This window comes from Xiphophorus hellerii, chromosome 6, assembly GCF_003331165.1.
Source record: "Xiphophorus hellerii strain 12219 chromosome 6, Xiphophorus_hellerii-4.1, whole genome shotgun sequence".
NCBI classification, from domain to species: domain Eukaryota; kingdom Metazoa; phylum Chordata; class Actinopteri; order Cyprinodontiformes; family Poeciliidae; genus Xiphophorus; species Xiphophorus hellerii.
Genome location: NC_045677.1, coordinates 11,750,649 through 11,773,949, shown reverse-complemented (window position 1 = coordinate 11,773,949; position 23,301 = coordinate 11,750,649). Strand labels below are relative to the sequence as shown.

General features: G+C 38.9%; 1 protein-coding gene across 3 annotated transcripts in view; it reads left to right on the top strand.

Annotated features, from left to right (window-relative positions):
• LOC116721665 (ephrin type-A receptor 3-like) overlaps positions 1-23,301 on the top strand; it is a 104,669-nt gene that overhangs the window by 69,643 nt on the left and 11,725 nt on the right. For all 3 annotated transcript variants that reach the window (XM_032565530.1, XM_032565529.1, XM_032565531.1), the window contains 3 exons: positions 12,599-12,666; positions 13,315-13,440; positions 14,042-14,227. In XM_032565530.1, coding sequence (XP_032421421.1) covers positions 12,599-12,666; positions 13,315-13,440; positions 14,042-14,227 — 380 coding nt within the window. The remainder of the gene's footprint in view (positions 1-12,598; positions 12,667-13,314; positions 13,441-14,041; positions 14,228-23,301) is intronic.

Below are 23,301 nucleotides of genomic sequence, written 5' to 3'. Positions count from 1 at the left end.
TATCTATTATATAAAAACTTACTGAGACGTCCTTTCATTGGAGAACATGAAAACGGCTGAGGGAAAAACATACAAAGCAAAGTAAGTCATTCAAAGGCTGATTATAATAATGTCAGACTTCTCAGTCTCTCTAATAGAGAGTGTCAACTGCTCTAGTTTCTTTACACATTAACAAGTCTTGTTCACGAACTTGTATGTTTGAGTGTCTAAGCTCTTTTACCTCAGCAGCAGCAGCTGCCATACAGCCCAGGGTTATTATTAAAAACTTCATGACACAAACAAGGAAAGGCAGACTGAAAAGGGGGAAGCTTGCTAATGAAAATATGCCTTTAAGAAGAGAGAGAGAGACATAGAGAGAGAGATATTCATTAGGAGGTGAAGGTAAAAATTTACCAATATATTTTGTTCCCTCTAGGTGGTGTTTGCTTGATAATAGCACTAATAATGACTTGGCAGCTAAAAAGATCCCATGTTTACAAATTCAGAAACAAAACAGGCCAGTGTTTAGAGTTGTGTGTGTGTGTGTGCACATTTACTTAATGATGGCAAGGTGCGTGTAATGTCATTAGCCAGATTTTGTGTGTGCTTGCTTGAACGATGGTGTTTTCAATTAATGCGGCTAAGCTGCAGGGTGTAGCTAAATACAGCTTTGTCTGCAGAATGCCTTGAAAGTAGCTAAGGAACAGCGCAATAATAGCAGGTGCAGAACTTTTTCTCCACACATGCTCTATGCAAATGAGCAGCTGCTGCAGAAAAATGGATCAAAAGTCCGGCAAACGTCACAGAAAAAATGAAAGTAATTTGTCTGCTTCTTGTAAACGCATTCAGAGAGACACACCAACGAGCGCAGATGGACTTGTTACTTGACCTAATCAAGATGCGTGGGTGTAGTAGCTTTAGAATCATTAGGTAAATTAGTTTCACACTGACTCCCATGCACAGATCAAATATAAAGATACACTTCAATTAATGATACAGATCACATGCTCCTCCTTGCTTCCTTCTGTCTTCTGCCATTTGACCTTTCAACCAGGTTGTTAAAACTTCTACTACGCTACACCAATTACCGCAACGTAGCTCCTTTCCCTGGCCCCAGTCCTCTTCCTCCTTTCTTAGCTCTACCACTCTCTTTAATGAGCGGTTTCCAAATGAAATGTTTCCAAACAGGGTGTTAATGAAACATGGACAGATTTATTAGTCATAAGTCTCCAGCTAATCATTTCCCCTTCCTGATAATTAGGCTGAGCTGAGTAAATCTTTTTACACTGTGGTCAGAGAGTGCTGAACCGGAGCCAGGATGGAGCTGGAGAAGGCCGGGAAAAGAAAGCTCACTCACTTCTGATCGGCTCACTTACATCACCCTGACTTTTTGTCACTTTTCCATTTTTTTTTTCTTATGTGTAATTCTCCTCGGCTTCCACGTTCTGCCTTTTAGCACCCGAGCAGCAAACGCGTTTAGTTTTTTCAGGTGATGAAGGAGGCTTAATTTTTCCGTGGAATAATGAGAATGTATTAAAGCCATTGATTTCATTCCTTGTAATTATTTTTGATTCAATGGCTTGATATTAAATGGAATAACCATTTTCATGAGTAATGATGAGCGCAGATACCCCCAGCAGGGCGCAGGCTTGTTTGTGTGAGAAAGAGCGAGGCGAGAGCGATGGAGAAAGTAGGGTAGATGTGTCAGTTTATTGTGTCGTACTGGAGGGGTGACTAATGATTAACTGATTTCATTTTTTTCCAGTTATTTTGATTAGCAGCAAGAAAATAACGTAGACAGACAGGAAATGAAAGAGGGGGGCAGATTTTTAGAGGTGGGGAGAAAAGAGGGGAGAAAAGGAGGAGGTGAGGGCAGAAGGTGGAAAAGAGGACAACAAAGGAATTCTGATTTTAATAATCACAGGATTTGCCAGCCAACACAAGTCAGAGCTGGGGCGTGTTGTGTCTATCAGGTTAGACAAGAGACAAGTTGAGAGGGAAGCAAAACCAGCCTCAGAGCCCGAGGTCAACTGATGTTGAAATGAAAAATACAAGCAAAAGAGAAAAACAGCCAGCGTTATCTCTTGTGCTTCTTTAGCCATGCAGACTGAAGAATGAAATATATTAAATATTTTTTAAAATCAAATTCAATTTTGTATTTTAAATTGGCAGCACCGCAATATTTTTACTGTTCTCTTTAGTAAAAATATTTAATACAAATACCATAGAGTTCCTGCCAAAGGTATTCAGATACAATATACTGTTTCATACTACAACCACAAACCTCAGTGTGTTTTATTGTGGTTTTATGGAACCAACAGAAACTATTCTCAATTAGTTTAAGGTTGGGATTTTAACTACGCCATTCCAGCACACAAATATGCTCAAGCAGTCTATTGTAGCTCTGGCAAACCAGATTCACTTGCCGTGTTTTTTTGTTGTTTTTTTTTCCCAAATAGCTTGCCACCATCAGTGTTTGAATGTACTGTATGTGTGAATGTGTGAAAAACTGAATGTAGTGCGAAGCGCATCTGGGTCCTCTGGACTTGATAAAGCGCTATGTAAGTACAGACCATGATAGGGTGGTGAGTTCTGGGCAATTTGCAGTGTTAGCTTTCCGTCACACAAAAAGGCAGAAGGTTAATTTATGCAGATCTGATGAAACAATAATGCCAGATGACAGATTAGATGTGTTTCTACTGAAATAGCATCATGCACAGATTGAATGATCACTAGCTGCCTTGTCAAGATGACTGGTTGTACAAAGTTTTATTGAAGAGTATCAAAGTCAAGGGAGTTTAATACAAATGTGCACCACACTTTTCACTTTTTATGCATAAGCTGTCTATCATTTTCATTCACTTCACCTCAAACTCTATACTGTCTTAATTTTCACATATGCAAGAGCTAACAATATTGCTGGACCTTCATGGAGCTATCACTTGACTCTATCACTTGACAACGGAAACGGAAGTTTATTATCTACCCCGTGTTCACGAGGTTGACCTCACTGGGTCGAGATTTCTTCCCAGTGTCAAGTTAACTGAATAATCTCAATTGTGCTGTTGAGTAAATCTGGTGCTCGTCTTATGATGGACTGGCAAACTGCCCGGCATGTTTTCATGATTTCTGGGTAGTGCTCACTGGGACGAGATCCAGCAGCTTCCTGTTATCTTAAGCTGGAGTAAGTGGGAAGGAACATGGACTGAGAGGTGCAGTTTTATGAGGTGGAGTTAATGAAGGTGTAATTTTAAATGCTTGTTCAGTGGCTTGTTTCATCCTCCACAGTTTCTTGCAACAGTGACTGTAAAGGCACTGTACCTTCAATGCTCTAGAAATGTAATAGTGTCCTTCAGTTTTTGTCCCTAAACATTGAAATATTTTTACTTGAAAGCCACTCAGAAAGTAGAGCAGACTTGTAAAGAGAGAGGAAAAGCCTATGTCTTTTTTGTAATTTTACAAAGTCAAATAAAAAATGTATGGTGTTCATTTGTATTAATCCCTTTTACTCTGATACCCCTAAATAAAATCCACCGCAACAACTTGCCATCAGACATCACCTGTTTATATGAAAGCCCAAGAGGTTTGTTAGGAAATATTAGAGAATAAACAGCATAATGAAAACCAAGGATCATGGATAAAGTTATGAAACAGTATCAAAAGCTTTAAACATAAAGCAACAGAGTAACTGACAATTTGTAGTATTGAATGTTTATTAAATATCAGAACGAGGAGACTTACAAAAATACCAGGAGGGGAAACAAGCACAGAGCAGTCACGGGGAAGAAATAAGGTAGGCGACAGTAGGATCCAACAGAGAATGACTGAGAGAGAGGGGGGCTTAGTACAGGCAAACCTGTTTACTGGATGAGAAACAGATGACTAATTGGAACTGGTTGCAGGTGTGAAGTAAGAGCAGGGAGCAAACAGGCAGGCTGGGGGTCGTTCTCTGCTAATGAACTTTAATGGAAGCTGAGGAGAAAGTATACATTGAATGGAAAGGGCTTCACACTAATATACTCAAAAGTACACCCAGAATACAAGAAACGAAACTAAGTATGAATGAACAAACTACTGAGGCAAGAGCTAAGCTGAAATAAATCAACAAGGAAATATTCAAAGTACAGACAGACAAAAACCAAAGCAAATCATGACAAGGATGGTACAACTGCAAAGCAAACAAGACCTGGGGTGACTAAAGTGTGGCCTGGGAGTCATTTCTGCGAAATTGATAATGAATGTTCTTTTATTCTTTCCCTCCAGTCTAACTGAGCTTAACAAAAATAGCAAATAGCTGCAACAAAAGATTGTATCAGGAAACTCAATTTAAGTGCTCCCACTTTACAGTCAATCATTCAGTACCCCAAGTTGGTGCATCACATGAACACATAATAAAATTTAGAGAGGCTTGTTATATTGAGACAAAATGTTAAACAGTTTCAAGAACATAAATAGCTTTTAAAAAAACATAGTAGATGCAGGAAAAGTGTTTCTTAGAGAGGCGATTCTTTACCATACTTTTCCTTCCTTCATTTATTCTTTCTCTTTTCGCTTTCCCTTTCCATGTCTGAGTTATGTACTGATTATGTTGTACTTGCCCTCTGTCCTTGTTAATACTCGATTTACACAGCTCGTATTTGACTTCTACATCCTTCTTTGTCTCACCCGTCCCTATTATTAAGATTTAACATCCCTGGTTTGTTTCTCTTCCTATTGTGCTATATTCCCTCTTGCACTTTTCCCCCCCTCTTCCTTTAAACTTGCAGCTCTTGTTGTCGCAGCACAAACACCGCCTTGCCTCACTTTCTGCCTGCATCTCTTATGGTACCCTTGGAGTTTCTATTCCTATAGCTGCCTCTCCACCTCTCCTTGCTCCTCCCTCCATCTGATTGCTTGTTAGTTGGTATGCAGCCTCGAACCCCCATTGCGCGTTCTTTGCCTGTCATCACTCTCTTCCTCCATCTCCCTCTCTCTCCTCATCCCTTTTCCCAGCCACTCATGTCCACTCTTTATAACAAATAGGAGGAAAAACAGTCGCACAGCTGCAAAAGGGCAGCAGATACAGCCTCTTTAAAGAGGATAAACAAATTGCAGCAAACATAAAAGGAGAATAGACTTGTTTTTGGGTGAGGGAATACTTTGCTTAAAGGGGAAACTTAAGAGAGATAAAGAGCAGTGAGACAGGATGGAAAAGAAAAGGAAAATGGAGGAGGGGCAACAGTAACGATAATATATGGATGGGGCTTGCTAGTGGAATGACAAATGGGTCTCAAGTGACAGAGTATTATATTAAAAAGTAAATTGATATGCAAATGTGCAGTGTGTGGCTTTTGGAGGACAGGGATAGCCTGTTGTCCTCGCTGAAGTAGAACAGAGGCAGAGAGAAAGGTGAGAGCTGGGGTTCTGATAGCGATACAGCACTCCATTAATGTGTGTGTTTTTGTCTCATTGGTGCAAGAGTGTGTACTTTATATCAGGGCTGGATGTATAGCAAGTGTGGTAGGGGTGGGAGTTGTGAGTGTACTTGCAGTGCAAAGCATGCTAAGTTTAGTGAAGCTGGGTGATGACTAAGTGGACAATAATTTTTCCCCCTATTGTTGGTGGTGTTCATACCACACAACAGGAGAAAGATGGGTAGAAATAGAGGAAATTTAAGACTGTATGTATGCCGACACTGAAATAACTTTTCTGAATGGTGGTTTTGGTCTGTTTTGGAAACAGTTGTGGATTCCTTCACCAATCAATACCCACAATTAACAATTAATTGTGAGTATTACAACAAATGCTTAATGTTTATTAAGATTTCTATTAAGTAAAAGTTAAAATTCTCAAGACAAAATGAATCTTCAATGTGTAATGCTTTATGACCAGTTATATGGTCAAAGCTTGAATGGTAAGCATAGCTAAATATTTAGCAGCTTAAAGGGTAACGTTATAGCAGCAGTGAAAAAAAACACACAGTGACACACAATCAGTACAACTTTTTCATATGATTTTACCAACTTTGTTTTATATTTAATTCTGTGGAAGAGGTTCAGTGAAGTTTGATCATGTTTTTATAGCATAAAGTTCAAACTGGTAGTTGATAACGTTTGAGTCCTTCTCTAATCTAACTAACTGCTTGTTCTGTTTTCTACATTTCATAAACATACTGCACATGTTTCTGACAAAACAGGACTATGTAATTGAAATAAAAATTTTACTTCAGGCACATTTCAATCAGTGACGTGCGGTTAGGTGAAGCAAGTGAGGCACAGCCTCACCTGTCATAATGGAACATATAATGATAAAATAATTTATATTGCTATTTTCACTCCGTGGTTTAAACTGCAAAATTTTTATTTTTTATTCAGCTTAACCAATTTTTATTATTTTTCTTCAAAATCGCTGTGTTTTCGCATTTTTCCATTGAAATGCTCGGAAGTGCAGCAGGTGAGGCAGCAGTGAGCCGAGCCTCACCTGGGATTGATCAACCTCTCAATAACTGCACTGGCTGCCATTCTATGAGAGCATGCTCCTCCTGTCTGTACGCTGCCAATAAAATGGCTAAAAAACATTTAATATATGAACTGATTTTCCATAATTTAGCCTATGTATATAATGTACAGTGTTTTTTGCAGTGTTGTATAAAGTACTGAAATCTCAGAGTCAAGTAAAAGTACAAGTACCTCTCCAAAATATGACTTTGGTAAAAGTCGAAGTCACTGACTGAAATGTTACTTGAGTAAAAGTCTTAAAGTATTTGAAACTTCTTGTACTTAAGTATGGAAATTACTGTAAAAATGGATGTACTCAAGTAATGTAATGAAAAGTACAAGTAAAAAGTAAAACAAAGCAAATGCAGTTTGAATGACATTTTTTATATTTTGGTAAACTTGTCAAATACACTTAAAATAATGTACACAACCAAGTGCAGGCAAAATTAAACCTGCTAATAGATATACCTGCAGGCATCATTTAGTTAAGAAAATTAGGTGCTTTACCTATAGCACAAGGTTAACTTAACCTGCTTTACAACTGAACCAGCTTCTTAGTATACCCTCCAGGACAGAAAATACAAAGTTTTTGTAAACCTTAAGTTTTCCCTTCAAGTAAGGTCAGTGCTGAAAATGAGAAAAATAAATAGTACAGAAAATGCGGCCAACATGAAGAAAAAGAGCTGTTACGATTACTCTACTTCACAAATCAGTGAATCAGTCAATGCTACAGTCAGTAGGTGGTGCACACAACTGGTCATTATGCAAAAGAAAAAAAGAATTGGGAGGGAAATGCAGCTTATTGGCATCTGTAAACCTGGTTTTGAACTTGCATGCCTTTCCTATATTCGTTAAATTTAGTCTAAATTGCTATTGCTATGGCTTCTGTCCCCCCTTGAACAGAGGAGTCTAGGTAGCCTGCTACAGTCAACATTAGGCCTAAGCTAAATACACCACGTGTGGAACTGAAACAATGCCAAACAAAGTTCATTTATGGTCAAGATTTCACAATACAGTAGTGCCTAGTGACCAAGCTATAGTTACTGAAACAGGAGGATTATAACCATTTCATAAGAAGTTACCTCGATGTGTTTCTTCAAGTTGGACGGGGAGTTTTTGTAAGATAGAATTTCCATGTGACTGCTACTGATTGCGAGACTTGTTTTGTGTTTAATGGGAGAAGCGAAACAGGTGTATCCTAATTAAAAGTAAAGAAATCAAGAAATGGCAAAAAATGTGGAATGAAGATAAGAAAGAAAGAAGATTATATGAAGTACAAAAGTCAGTTTGAATTCGAAGCATTAATGAACGAAACAGAAGAAAAGAAATAATAATTAGTAGATTAAGAGTAGGTCATACCTACTTAAATGACATGCTTTATAAAATAGGGAGGAAAAATAATGATAAATGTGAGAGATGTGGAGAGAAAGAAAATGTAGAACACATATTGATGAACTGTAAGTCAAATGAACTCGAAAGGGAAGAATTAAAGAGAATAGTTAGAAATATGGGGCATGAATGGAATCTTAAAGGTATATTAGGAAATGAAGGAAACATAACAGATATTCACAAATTAAGGAAAGCATTGTTTATTTATCTTAAGAATACAAAATTAAAAAGTAGAATTTAATAGATATGAAGTAATGCTTCTACACACTCATGTACAGTAGGTGGCGGTATGCACCTTAAAGTTGCTTGTGATCCGCCATAATAGAAAAGAAGAAGAAGAAGAAGTATCCTATTGGTGGTGATGAACAAGCCCAGGCAAGCAGGCTACGGACTTTGTTCGGTAGCCTACTTGCTACTTGCTAATCAGTAGGTGGGGTCAAAACACTTGCGTTTCTCTCTCTCGCTTTTTTGTAACGAGTAACTAAACCACACATTGAAAATGTATCGGAGTAAAAGTACGCAATTAAGTTCGGAAATATAGTGAAGTAAAAGTGAAAGTCATCAAAAATTTTCATACTCCAGGAAAGTATGAAGTACTCCAAAATATACTTAAGTAAAGTAGTGAAGTATTTTTACTTCGTTACTATACAACACTGGTTTTTTGTCACCAACTGTGTGTGTAACCAGTTTCGTGTGCTGATGAGCGATCATAAACGGCAGAGAACAGATTTGAGGTGAGGCAGGCAGTTCTCTTGCCTCATGGCAGGGGGCGCTCATGATCCCAGACATTGTGACTCCACAGAGTAAGAGACAGTAACAGCGAGCTAGCCACGGAGCTAGCCATACAGTCAAGTGCAGCGATATATTTAAAGTTTTCTCCTCTTACCACAGCAATCACTTATTAATAATCGCAAAGTAAACATTAAGCCTAAAACCATACCACTGCAACAGACTGAATGTTCTGCTCTTTGTGTGGGAAATATTTCAGTGTTTTGTAGGGGCGTTGTTGTCAGTTGCTATGGCAACAAGTCTGTGTGTAGCCTGGCCAATGCACAGAGCGAGAAAGACGTGGTTTTGAGTTGTACTTCAACGGTTTTTCCTAGCACGAAATTAATAATACCTACATTTCCAAGTTTGATTGAGTTAACGTAATTATTCTACCGAGACAGCGCGACTGTGCATGGGATGTAAAAGAATTGTCTTTTTGCCCTCCAGCGTTGTCCGCATGCACGAAATTTCCTAATGTAAACAATAACAAGCAGGTGGTCTACATTTGTATGTCTGATTATGATTAAGTCAGTGCCTCGCCAGCATTGCACCTCACCGCATGTCACTGATTTCAATAGCTGGGTAAAATCATCATGAGGCTGTATGTATACTGTAAGACGACACTGAATTAAAGACTGGTATGCCAAAGTCAAAAACATCAACGTAAGTTAACAAAGTGATTTTTAACTAGCTTAAGGTACTAAATAAGCTAAATACATCTAATAAGGCTAATAGTTAAACTTATTGGACTGATTTTTAGTAAGTCACAAAACTCTTAAATGTAAATTGGAATGGGCTTAAGAGAGTAGGACACGGTTTTAATTTTGATGTTCTGAAATTTGCTGAAACCTTGTGCGCAAGTAAGGAATAGAAATAGGAAAATAAGTACGTATATTGGCAGAAAATGATCGCCATATTGTCCTCCTGAGTCCAATTCTAGTGTGTTTAACAGATGAACCAAAGGTCAGTTAAAAGTATTAAATAGCTATTTGGAACGTATACACCCAGACGCAGCTGTCGAGGGAAACAAAAAAGCATGTCCGTGTCAGATTTTGCGCCATGTTTAAGACTGCTGCGTTAATGAGTCATGACACTTCTAACTGGAGAGGAGGAATGAGCTGCTCTCTAATTACTATGGAAATGTGTTCATTTCCCATCAGACACACATATACATATGCAGCCATGCACTCAGTGAGTCACGCACACACATTAACACACCCAGCAGTGGCGGAGGTAGAGGTGGGGGCTGTTTCCGACAGGTTTTGCAGAACATGTGCATGCATACGAGTGTGTGTGTCTTTGTGTATGACTTTGCCTCCCTTGGGGGTTCTCACAATCGGAGCAGAGGTGTCACCCATGTCCCCATTCCCCATATGTTTTAACACACATGGCCCAGAGCACTGAGTATATGAGAGTGGAAGTCAAGGGGGTAATGATAGTCCCTTAGTGTTCGGCTAGCTTGATCTCAGCTGATAACCAGGTGGGACCAAATGAGCCCTTCTTAAGAACATTATCCCCCCCGCCTCTTTATCCTCAGACACCAACCAGCAGTCTCCACCATTATGCACATGTGCCTGCGTGCATGTGTGGGTGTGTGTATTCCCAATGCAGCTTATTGATGTTAGGGCTACAGCAGGCCTTCAGCTGTGTAAAGTAAACAGAAGAACTAAACATTAAATGAGTGAGTGCTGCTGAGCGTAGTAAGATCCCGGATTTTCCCTGTTTCTGCTCCACTATCTCATTCTCAGTCAGAGCAGACTCCTCTGTCTCCTCCGTTTTCTTCTGTCCATCTTCATCTCATTTCTCCGCTCCTTTTCCTTATCAAATCTTTGTTCTCTGTCTCGTTCAGTCTCAGTTTTTGCTTCTGTCGTTTTCTCTGCTGATTTCTTAAATCACATACTGTGTGTGCCATAGATCCCCAGTCACCCCTGAGCCCAATTCACTTTATCTTCTTGATGGACAGGTATACTGACTAGATGCTTTTCTCCCTGTACCAGGAGACCTGCAACTTTAAACCATCTGTCTGCTGATACGTAAAACAAAATGACCTTTAAGAAATAAAGAATAAACCACCAAGTAAGCACTAATGGCAAACAAGCATCTTTCACGTCTACTCAGTTTATTTAAATAGTAACAATTCACAATACACTTCATCACAAAATAAGTCAATTCAATCCAATCATGCAGACAGATTCAAAATCCAGTAAATACTTTTCAAATGGATTCTACTTATCAAACAATACTAAGTTTAGCTTATCATTCACATTAGTTAAAGAGTTTTCTATCCAAGGAAAATCAACAGATTTCATTGAATCTCTGACTTGCAGCATTAACTCCGCCTGGATCATATAGCGATAGACAATTGTTTGTCTTGTGTCATTGACTTAAGTGCAATTTGAGTCCAAACTTGAGTCATTATTCTTCTAATCTTGTTGCTCTTTTGTCATATTGTTAGTTTAAACAGTTTTCTGTTCCCTAAATAAAAAGAAGACAAGCAGCAGTAAACTAGTGCATGTTTTACACTCATGCTTTCTTCAGAATTAAAGCAGATCCCTAAATCTTAGAGATTTCTTTTTATTATTTTGCTAGCTGATTATGCCTCTTAGCAGTGTTTGACAAAGAAGCTGCAAAAAAGCCTAGAAAAAACACATATACAAACACACATCCTGGCAATGGATCCCCACTGCGAGGTCTGCAGAACAGTCTAAGTTAAACACATCCTCACAGATGCACTGCAGGATTTAGTTGATCAATTTGTCAGTATTTCTGTATTGATCTTTTGATTGACCCATGCCCAAAGGCGTGCACAAGTGTGCTGAAGCAGGTGTGTAACACACATTAGTGGGTGTATCTGATGATCGTGGTTAGACTGGTAAAACAAAAGATGTTTTTTCAATACACAAATTTGTGGCACAAACATTCCTTCTTTTTAACCAAACATCACGAGTGCTAGGTCAGGGAAAGGTTTAACCAATGATTCGAGGAATGTATTACTTTATTTTTGTACTTTAAATCATTAAAAGTCATAAAAAGTCCCTTTTTTCATTTTTAACCAAAACAGCTAAAAACAAATAGTTTGAAGCCTTCCCTGCACTAACTCACACTGAAAGTGTCACATAAGAAAAGAAAACCAGCAAAAATTTTAATCTTCATCCAGAATCCGTCAGTCAGCTTGCACTTTAATCATTACTTTACCATCCTTTGTAAAAATGTTTTTATTAGCTTTTAACTCATTGAAGAGTATTCTTTGATTTAGCTGCAATATGACCTCAACTGAAACCCAACTCAAATTGGCATCAATCATAAATTACCTTCCTGTCTTGAAGTCTCATTTCAGTTTTAAAACCTGAATAGAACAAGGATGTATAGTACAGACCAAAAGTTTGGACACACCTTTTAATTCAATGCGTTTCCTTTATTTTCATGACTATTGACATTGTAGATTCACACTGAAGGCATCAAAACTATGAATAACACATGTGGAAATATGCACTAAATAAAAAAGTGTAAAACAACTGAAAATACCCCTTATATTCTAGTTTCTTCAAAGTAGCAACCTTTTGCTGTGATTACTGCTTTGCACACACTCTGCATTTTCTTGATGAGCTTCAAGAGGTCGTCACCTGAAATGGTTTTCACTTCATAGGTGTGCCCTGTCAGGTTAATAAGTGGGATTTCTTGCCTTATAAATAGTCATGAAAACAAAGAAAGCCCATTGAATTAGAAAGGTGTGTCCAAACTTTTGGTCTGTACTGTATGTACAACATGAAAATACTGATGTATGAAAAATATTTGTAGATTCTTGTTGGAAGCTTTATTTGTTAGTCTTTTGATCTATAGTTTGGGAAAATTATACATAAAACATGATGTAGTATTGCATCATCTGCAAACATTTAAGTGGGTTTTCAGTCTTATCAAACTGCTTTTGGCTGGAGAACTGTCATTACTTTCTAGGTTGAAAATGCAACCATGCATTTCTGTTTCAGACACTGTGGATACATAAAGGCAAAGCAGGACCCCGATGAAGAAAAGATGCAATTCCAACATGGGCGAGGTAAAGACACAAATGCGTTCACACTCTCATGAATAAATGAAGGATTTGTTCCTTGGTGACATTCATCTTAAAACCAGACTTTACACCCACTTGAGATGAATCAGTTCCATGCTGCATGTGGAGCTGGAAGTATCTGACCGAGGGAGGAAAAGCTTAATGTGAAAACGCTGGGTAACACAACTTGACTCTGTTTGTTTATTTGCGTACAAGAGCACTACTTTCTTTGCTTGTCTTGTAGCTGATCATCATTGAGTTACAGAACGAGCCCCGGATCTCTGAGTGCGCAGACTTTGCAGCTCAATCAAAGTCATTGTTTTTCACAGAATCTTATATAAATGTCTTCTGGCAGAGTGCTGCTCCATATGGGCTCCTATTAAAATTATGACTCATTTTAGCACCATTGCTGATGAATTGTCTAATTGTGTTATTATGTGTTACATCATATGGAGAGCACCCACAATAAAGCTCCAGTTTCAACAAAATGGGATGACCTTGTTTGAAAAACACAGAATTCATGATTTGCAGTAGCAAAAAGCTTTTTCCTACGTGTGTAACATCAATCAGAAGTTTTATAAACCATGCTTTGGATGATTTTTATCTGGGAAGTAAGTAATGTCTATGTTTTTCTCTCGTTTTCCTCCAATGCAGTGAAGCTTCCAGGCAGCAGAACGTACATTCATCCTCACACCTACGAAGACCCAAACCAAGCTGTCCGAGACTTTGCCAAAGAGATAGATGCTTCCAACATTCGCATAGAAAGAGTCATTGGAGCTGGTGAGTTGGCACGGAAGAATTACTCAGAAATCTGTTCAACATTACAATCAATATGTACATGCTTTTTTACTTTGAGAGCACATACAGTCCCTTTCAGAACTGTTCACTGCCCAGACCTAAATTCAACTGAGAATTTGCTGCAGGACTTTAGAGTTGCTGTATACAGACACTTTCTATCCAATCTGACTGAATTTGAGTTGCTTTGCAAAGAAAAATAGTCAAAAATTTCACCCTTTACATGCGTAAAACAAGTTGGGGCAAACCCTAATAGATTTTGATATCTTTCACTGTTATTGCAGTATTGTATTAGGGGGGCTGAATACCAGTTCACCTAGCAGTTTAAGCATTGTGTCTTATGAAATATTTTTAAAACCATGGGCTATTTTACCTCTACAATTAGGCTTTACTATGTGTAATTTTTTTTTTATTTATTTATTTTTTTTGCCTGAAATGTCAATAAACAAATATTAGATTGTGGTTGTTATACGACAACCACAAACTAAAATGTCCTTTCATACGCAATAATTTAAGAACTTTGTGCATATGTATAATATTAAACAATTCATTTGAGATTTGATCTTTCTTTTGTGTGTTTGTGCAGGGGAGTTTGGGGAGGTGTGCAGCGGTCGCCTGCGTGTTCAGGGGAAGAGGGAGATCTACGTGGCCATCAAGAGCCTGAAGGCCGGATACTCTGACAAACAGAGGAGGGACTTTCTTTCTGAGGCATCCATCATGGGACAGTTCGACCATCCGAACATCATCAGACTGGAGGGTGTCGTCACAAAATGTGAGTGGACACGTTAAAAAAAAAAATCCCTTTGTCTTCAATATGCTTTCCTTTTTAATCAGAGTTTGGTCGAATCATGCAAAGCTCTTAATTAATTCTTCTCCATATGAGCGGGTGTGGAAGTCTGTCTGTCACATACCTGTTTGAAACACAGCAGATGTGGCATTGATGTGAATAGGAGCTGACCCTGGATCAGATAAAAGCCCCATTACCATGGCAACACAGCGGTGACGCATGGCATGGCAGCGTACACGTGATGTAACTGTCCACCACTCAAATGGCCACTTGTTTACTTCACATGATTGTGTTTGAGCAATTAGAGTGAGCGTGTGTGTTGCTGATGCAGGTGAGACAGACGCAGGCCTGGTTCAACAAGATAGCTGATTTGTTATCGCTGCTCTCTCCAGCCATCCTGCTTTCATGCCGCTATCTCGTGCTCCTGCTTTCTCTCCCAGTCAGTGTCCATCTAATCGTCTCATTCAGTCTCTCATTTTCTCTCTGTGTCTCTTTCCGTCTAATTTTTCCGTTCTCACTTTATCGTTCTGTTTCTTCTGCAATTTCAAATCTAGACATGCTAACATATGAATGTCTTTGTCCTGTTTTGCATAATACTCAATATTGGCTCTACATCTAGCCCAGTTACAAGAAAACACTAAAAATATGGATTTATAAATTGGTATTCCTGCCAACTGAAATCAGAAACAGCAAAAATTAAAGTTTCGTGTGATTCTTAGCAAGAAAAAGCAGCAAGTAATGAGAGATCTGAAATTATAGCCGTCATTTTGTGGCCCCCATTACACCCACCCCACATGATAGTCTTTGCAAAAAGCAAGCATGGGAGTTAAAATGAGAAATGTATTGGGTAGTAAATCTAAAAAGACAGCACCACTTTGTGTTCAGGCTTGGAATGCAACGAAGAACATTTCCTGAAGTACAACTTTAAAGGACCAGAGTTTAAAAAATCCTGCTATATAATTTTATTTTTCTTCCTCACTTCAAACCACAGAGTCATTCTTTCCATTCCAAGGCCTTTGAACACACAGCTACAATTACTACTTACAGTATTTTTTTTATGACAAATGCTTCTGGAGAGCTTTGTAAAAAAGTCAAAGAAAGTTTCCACATTTTGACTGACATCACTAGCTAATGCTAATTTTAGCCATACGCGTGTTCCAATGATGAAACATGCAGCACCCTCCACACTTTCCTGTGCCAACCGACAACGGCCTATAATGCAAAAATAGACAATATTTTAATCTGATTTTTCCATCATTAAATAATATGTTAACAATGAAAAAAAACATGTTATATTATTATTACATTTGTGTAATATTTGTGTAATATTTAAAAATAAAACATTAAAATAACTTCCAAAAGAAATTCCATTTTGCTAATAAACATGGGTGTATTTAATCGCATAAGGTCATATAAGATTGCTAAAGGAATGCACTTTGCTGCTGAATGTGAATAACATTTAACTTTAAATAACTTTATTTTTGAAGAAGGATTGTTTTGTAACTACAGTACAACAAGTGCACTATGAAAAGTCTGCCAACAAATGTACCTATCTGCCTCCAGTGCTTAAACAAGATATTAAGGGGTGTTATACATCTTTACTTTATTATGATGCAATTCTCCTTTAAAACATCCCCAAACTACGCAGAAATAAGTACCACTTGTGTGAGCACATTCGGTCTCTTTAGATTAATGATCTAAAGTACAGTACATTCTCTGTATCCCTGTGCTCTTCCTGTTACTCAGTATGCACCGCTCCATCACTCTTCTGATCTGACATCTTGTTATGCAGATGTTTGCGAGAGGATCTAGACGCAAACAAAGAAAGCGGGATGGAGAGAGGCGGTACAAAGAAGCAGGATTTTTGAACACGCAGGCAGACAAACGAAGCTCCGCTTTTGCCCCCCCGTCAGCCAACCCCGCTGCCACACACGCTCAGATCTTCAGTCCTTCATGCAGAAGTGCTCTACAGCACCCGGGCCAAACAACAAAAGAGCAAACGGATATATGCCTGCATCGACCATGAATATTTATATTCAGGGAAAGTTAATTGGCTGTGTTTTTAGCCTCATGAATATTCAGCAGCATGTGTATTATGAATGACACCATACTGAGCTTCTTATTAATTCCTTCCTATTGTTTCACTCCCTTTCTTCCTCTTCGTGGAGATATTAGAGAGGCACGCAACACGTAGACATGTAATTATGGCAAAGTCGCTTGAATAACTCACAAGTCTAATTTGAAACACCAAAATAAATCCAATAATTACTGCGAAGTGCTTGAAGATTTTTGACAGCAATGACATGGTTGACAGCAGAAACAGCTAAATAACTGAAAAATGACTTGACAAGCAATTTATTTCAGCATAATAAAGTTCTCTGTAGTGTTCTCTGAATGCGATTATTTTTGTTTGTGCGTCTCCGCTGCTTCTCCATACGTAATGAGTGCTTGTCTCCTCTCCACATGCGTTTCTTTGTGTCCCTTCTCACCTGCCTTCACGGCACATTGACGAGCTGATAAAGCCCTGCAGAAACAAATCTCACTAGCAGTGCAGTAATTTCACAGGTCACAGCTCAGGGTGTGCATGTGCGAGCAAAAGGGGGTGAGAGTTGAGATGGGTCAATAATTCCTTCAGGCCCCCTTTTCTCTGGCCCCAGCTGGTCCTCTCACACTGCCCTCACTCTAATCAGACAGGCCGACCTGATTGCTCTGGACTCAGGTGTGCTGGATTGGTTTGTGTAGGTGTGAGTAGAAGTAGACGCCGTAGTAGTATTGGTTTAAGTTGGACTGGGAGTAATTGCTTTTCTGCTGTGGTGGGAGTAGGAGCTACGTTGAAGCTAGTTCAGCAAAAGCTGTAAAAAAAAAACAAAAAAAAAAACGCTGAAGTAGCCCTGATATGATATCAAGCAGGAGGAGCTAGTAGACTTTTGATCTCACTAGCAGAGATTGAAGTTAAGTAAAAAGAAAAAAAAAACTAAAAAGCTTTGTTGTTAATACAATAAAACTGTAAGTAGGGCGTAGTCTGATATGATTATTATGAAGCATCATACCTCGTAAGGCTAATTAAAGTATGAAACATACTTATAAATATTTACAGTTTAATAAAAATGGCATGTCAAAAAATTTATCTTTCTTGGTAATTAGTGGAAAATACTCTATTAGCATGAGAACAGTCAGATCTTTCTTATAACTGCTGACTAGCATTTTACATGTTGCCACTTTAATTTTGACAATTTATCTTTGGTGAGCTAAAAGTGTTTGAGTTTGGAAAGCTTTCTTACTCACCAGCTCACTACAATGATTCCCTTTAGTATTTAAAAGCTTCCAGTTAGACGAAACATTTTGGTAAATTTAAAAGTTTACTTTAAATCTAAAAATGCCAGGGGTATAATTCAGGGCGTAACCATAAGCGGACTAATCCAACCTGGACAAAAATATTCCACTTTGATTAAATGCAGTTTGCAACCTGTGTAGCCTTAACTATGTTTATGAAAACATAAAAAACCTTCCCTAGTTTTTTCCAAAAGTATTGTTCTCATAAAACCTCTTGAGCTGGATGTATGGCCACTTACCTAATCAGTATACTAAATAAGAAATTTTGTTAATGGTAGTGCAGAATTAATCTTTTTTTTATTATTTAGATTTTATTGTATTAATAGCAGCTTTAAAATTACATGCAGCCCTTTCAATCTTTTTTGCCTGTGTTAAAAGGATTGGAGCAGTAGTTTTGGTGATTGTGCTAGGATTGTGTATATGCATGAGTCTCTTTCTTAACTGAATTTTCCACTTCCAGCTGCTCTGCTTGTCTGCGTGCATGTGGGTGGGTGAATGTTTTCTGCTTAAAACCTCATAAGCCCCCAGCCGCTGCCATGTGCAGCTCTAATAACCTACTCCGCTGTCTGTCACCTGATTGTTGCCATTCTTATGCTAATTAGACCACTGCATGCAGAAAAAGTCCCTCTTTTCTTTATCGGGCTTTTTACACATAACGAAAGTGCAGCAATCTGCCCTCATCCGCTCATCCCTGCCCCCCAAATCCCCTCCCCTCACTCTTCTTATCTTCCCTTTATCTCCCCAGTACCTCATTTCATCCATCCATCCTTTATGTGTCGCACAATCACTGCAACAATCGGCTCATTTGGAAAACCCTCAATTACAGGACTCAATCTCATCTGACACACACACACACGCACGCCTGCACGCAGTCATTACAGGGCTGGTCTACAAAGGTGCTATTAAAACTGGCAAAGTCGTGTTTTCCAGGCGTCTTCTGTTTGAAGAAACTAGTGATTGGATTTAACTGCGTGTCTTTGTCCGCCGAACAATAAGAGTCTCAGTGTTTCCTGTCAGAGTGTTTTAAAGTATTCATGCTTTGAATACACATGGATATTTGAAGATTGCAAAGCACAGGCAGGAAACGGGATGGAGGAAAAGGTGACGACGGGTGCGGGACGGCGGGAAGAACGGGGGCATGGATGGATGAGATAACGTACGAGAGTGAGGAATTGAGAGAAGATGAGGCTTGAGTTTAAATGACGGTGGCATGGAAAGAGGGGAGATGCAGAGGAGACAAACATGAGGAAATGAGCAGAGAAGAGAAGTAGGAGGAGAGGTGAAGAGAGGAGAGAAGATAAGGTTATTGAGTTTCTGTCTGTCCATGTTCTCCACAGCCCCCACAGCCTTACATGGCGTTTCCCAGAACAGAGATCTGCCCTGTGTTAAAAGCTTTGTATCATTTAGTCCAGGCCCTTAACATTAATCAATGCAGAAGTTATTTCATTTTCTCATTTGTACCTTGGGCCGCCTCATTCAATAAAGCAGTAATGTGGCCTCGTGGCACACACAGAGATATCTACTCGTAATGTAATTGTCCGGATGTATACAGACTCTATCGCTTTCATTTACACTCACACCAACGCAAAGTAAAACTGCCTCTCATAATGTAATTTACTGGACTGCATGCTTAGTCTGCAGGCTGATAAACGCATTCACACATAGGTGCCACTCCTAAATAATTAGACCATTATCAAAGGACGGCAGCCTTCTTCTCGACCACCATCATAAAGGACTGCGACATACTGAAAGCTTCTTTCATGACTACTGCATATCAAGCTAATAGGTAAAACATCAAAACTAGAAATCCACTAAACAGAAATTTGGGGCCCATTCCAAATCTATTTTTTTTTGTAGAGCATTGATCTACCTTTTATTAAAGTTTTTTTTTTAAAATCACATTTACTCTACAAGAAAACAGCATTCAAAATACTGCTTGACTTACTGCTATGAAAAGTTTGAGATATTTAGATTAGAAGCAGAGAGCATTGTTTTAAGAATGCTTTATTTCCAAAGCAGATGAAAGGTAATAGCTATACGATGAATATCAGTGTGATCAGTTAATTATGTTGTAGCTCCATGACATCCTTAAGTGGGAAAAGTTCTGTTTGTGTGTGTGACTTTGGGGAATAAAGCCTTTTCTTTGAAGGTACCAGATGTAAAAGGGATTGACTATGTTCTCAAAACATCTGCATTAGTGTGATTTTGCAGTCACCACACAGAAAAGACAAAACAAGCTAATGTAAGCCCTCAGATATCTGCTGCTCCTTCTACCTTTTAAGGGTGTTGTGCCAAGTCCAGATGCCAGATTATTGTTACAGACAGCGTGTGTGTGAGAACACACCCAAATCATGTAGCTGTCTAACCCTGGACAGCAGGATGAATGTGTTTCATTGTCCTTCTCTCTTGACCATATCTAACACCTTGGACCCGAAGGCAATATCCAACGTCACCTGCATGTGTGGTCCCCAATGCACACTCACACACATAATTGGTTTTTAAGGTATGTTTTATCGTCCCTTTTCCCATTTCATGGGTGTTAACTTTGTACGGTGTAACATGTGTATGCAGTACAAAACACATGTATCCACATTTACTGAACGCCAACAAGCACTGATACACACCTGCACATACCAACAGGAAAGCAGTGAGGAGTCGGCTGTCCTTTCAGTCGGCATTAGACCCATCTACTGCTCCATTTGCATACTGAACACACAAATGTTCTCCCTCTCTAAACAGAGCTCAAATCAGCCTGTCATTATAGCACCATCCGTTTCATGCCATGGCCTGAAACCAGCTCTCTTTCTCCTATACACACACCCACACCCGCCTACGCACACACACAGAGGCTCTGTGTGGAGATAAATGTGACCAGCAGTCCTCACCCCCAGCAGAAGAAAATCCAATTCTCTTTCACTTTTATCCCTGAGACTAATGTTACTGTCAAAGAAGACACCACCACTAGAGACCAGGCGACTCTGTTTGTGTGTGTGGTGTGTGTGTGCGTGCGTGTGTGTGTGTATGTCTTTTTTCTGCAGTAAGATAGTGAATTCATTTAAAGTGATGTATTGCTGTCTTTACCTACAATCTTACTGTAGGCCTTGGTGGTGTTGTTGCTGCCCGTCTATGACAGGCGTGTGACCAGCCTCCTCCCTCAAAGTCCATCTGCTCTCCTCTCTCCCTTCTTGCCACTTCTTGTTTTGTTTTGTTTTTGTCATTGTTCTCTTTTTTCATGTTACTTCATATGTCTTTACTGCCACCTTCTTTCACGTATTTAATTTCTCATTTGTTTTATGTGTTTTATTACATTTTCACTTATATAGTAGTCATAACTTTCTTTCACTTTTGATTCAAACAAAAACATACAGCGTGTGCATAAATGAGTGTGTGATTCGTAGATACAGTAAAGCATTTGTCAGATTCCATCCTGTGTCTTGCAACTTTTAGAAGTGTGACTGTTTTTAACATACCATTGGTTAATTGGTCACTTTCATTAAATGGTCATTACGACAAGAAAAACCCCATACAAATTCAGTCAATTTACCCGTTACTGTGTGGACATTAGAAGCCCAGTTGAATTTTGAAATATCCATGTTGGTAAAACAGTATGAATTCACTCAAAATGGGTGACGTTTATACTTACTAGTGCAGAAAGCACTAATGGTATGGAAAAATATGGCATTTGCTTTGACCATTCCCTGTGTCAGAATTACAATGAAAAAAATCACGAGTATGGAAAATGTTTGATTTTCCTCACTTGTCTTTCACAAGTATTTTTTGTTCATTAAATTAGATCACCCCAATCTTGATTTAAAACCATTTATAAGTCCAAGAGTTGTAGATTTTGAAATGGAGCAGATTCATTTTAGTCCCGAAGTCACCAAAGTGTAAATATCCCAGTACCTCACTTTGAAAATCAGAGCATTCCTTTTTGGAGAGTCAAGTCAAGTTATGTTTATTAGTATGGCACATTTCACCAACAAGGAAGTTGAAAGTGCTTTAAATTATATATAAAAATCATAACACAATAACCAGTTGTGAAACAAGCGACAAACATTACATTTTGTCAAATGCCATCATCAAAATCATCAGGAATAAACATCATCAAATACACATCGACTGTATTAATCAATGCTTCAGATCTTTTAATCAAAGGCTAACAAAGGTAGATTTTTAGCCGTGTTTTAAAGGAACTCAGTGTTTCAACTGTTTTGCAATTTTCTGGACATTTTCTCCAGAAAATTGGAACAAGCTTCTAAGGTGAATGCATAGTTCTGATGCTGGGAATGCTGGGTCAACTAGACCTAGAGGACCTGAGAGTTGTAGAAGGTTGACATAACAATAACAAGTCTGTAATGTATTTAGGTGCTCAGCTATTCAGTGATTTATAAACTACAGAAATATTTTAAATTCTGTTTTCTTTGTTACAGAGAGATTTCTTTCACATTGGGAAAAATCTAATAAGATCCATTTACTATAAAACCATTTCAAGGCTCATCTTATGTAAATATCCAGGAGATTCTAAAACTTCAAGAACCCTGGAGGAACCTTGACTGTAACAATCTCATCTACATGAGTACAACCCTAATTTTCAATAACTACTCTCCCAGACACACAGTGTGATACTCCCTCTACTTCTAATCTAAATAATCATAAAGACCACTCACAGCTGGAATGCTGGAAAAGAATAATGTTGCTGTTTCACACAGTATCTAAAGAAATTTACTGAAAAGTATACCAGCATGTAAGAGCTGTACAAAAACCAGAGTCCAAAAGTGTCCAAAAATGTTAAAAAATGGCATTTGGAGGTTCCATTGCAAAATTGTAATACAGCTTTTATTTTTTTTAGGTCCATTTATTGTCAAATTATTTTTAGCTCTGCTCATCCTTTGTCTTAGTTTAGACCCATTTACAACAACACTCCCTGTCTAGACATCTCTTTCCTTTCTTCCTCCTTATGTTAGGTTTTCTCCCCCAGGATTTTTTTTCCCCTCACATCATAGAGGTCTGATTTGGGAAATGCGAACTATTCATTATCAGTGACATAGCCTGTGTGTTTACAAGCCATGCTCTGTCATTTGTAGCTGCATGCCGAGTGTTTGTTTGGTGATTGGCAATGCCTGACTGCAGGGGAGGTCTGGGTGGAGGTACGGTGGTGGAGTGCGGGGGGAGGGTGGTAGCTGTAAACCAGGGACAACTGCTGTTTTGGGTGCGCTTGCGTGTGTGTGTGTGCATACTTGTGATTGCAGGTACTTTGTTAATCATTTGTAAGCCTCACCAGATGCCAAGCTGAGGATCATAGGGTGCCTGGTCTGTCACTCAGGCTCCCCTTCATCACCCGCAAAGTTGCACACAAACACACACTCGTGCAGGTGCATAGCGATCAAACCGCAATCCCCCCCCACTACCCCCTCCCTTCCCTCGAGGCTGATTAGTATTCATGAGATCTCAGGAGGCTCCCATGCACACACACACACTCACGCATGCACATATATATTGTGGTGGATTGGTCTATTCTAATTATCTCCTGGCGTTTATGGAGAGGGCTGATTAGAAGCTGTCAGTGTGACTGATGACGACATACCCTGTTATCCCCCTGAGAGAGGCACAGAGACGAAAAGAGAGGATGGTCACAGCTGTGGACTCTGATTCTTTTCCGTCCTCGTCTTTTTATAGTTTGTGCGTTTCTCCCTTGTAACTGTGGCTTATTAACGACTGCCCTATAT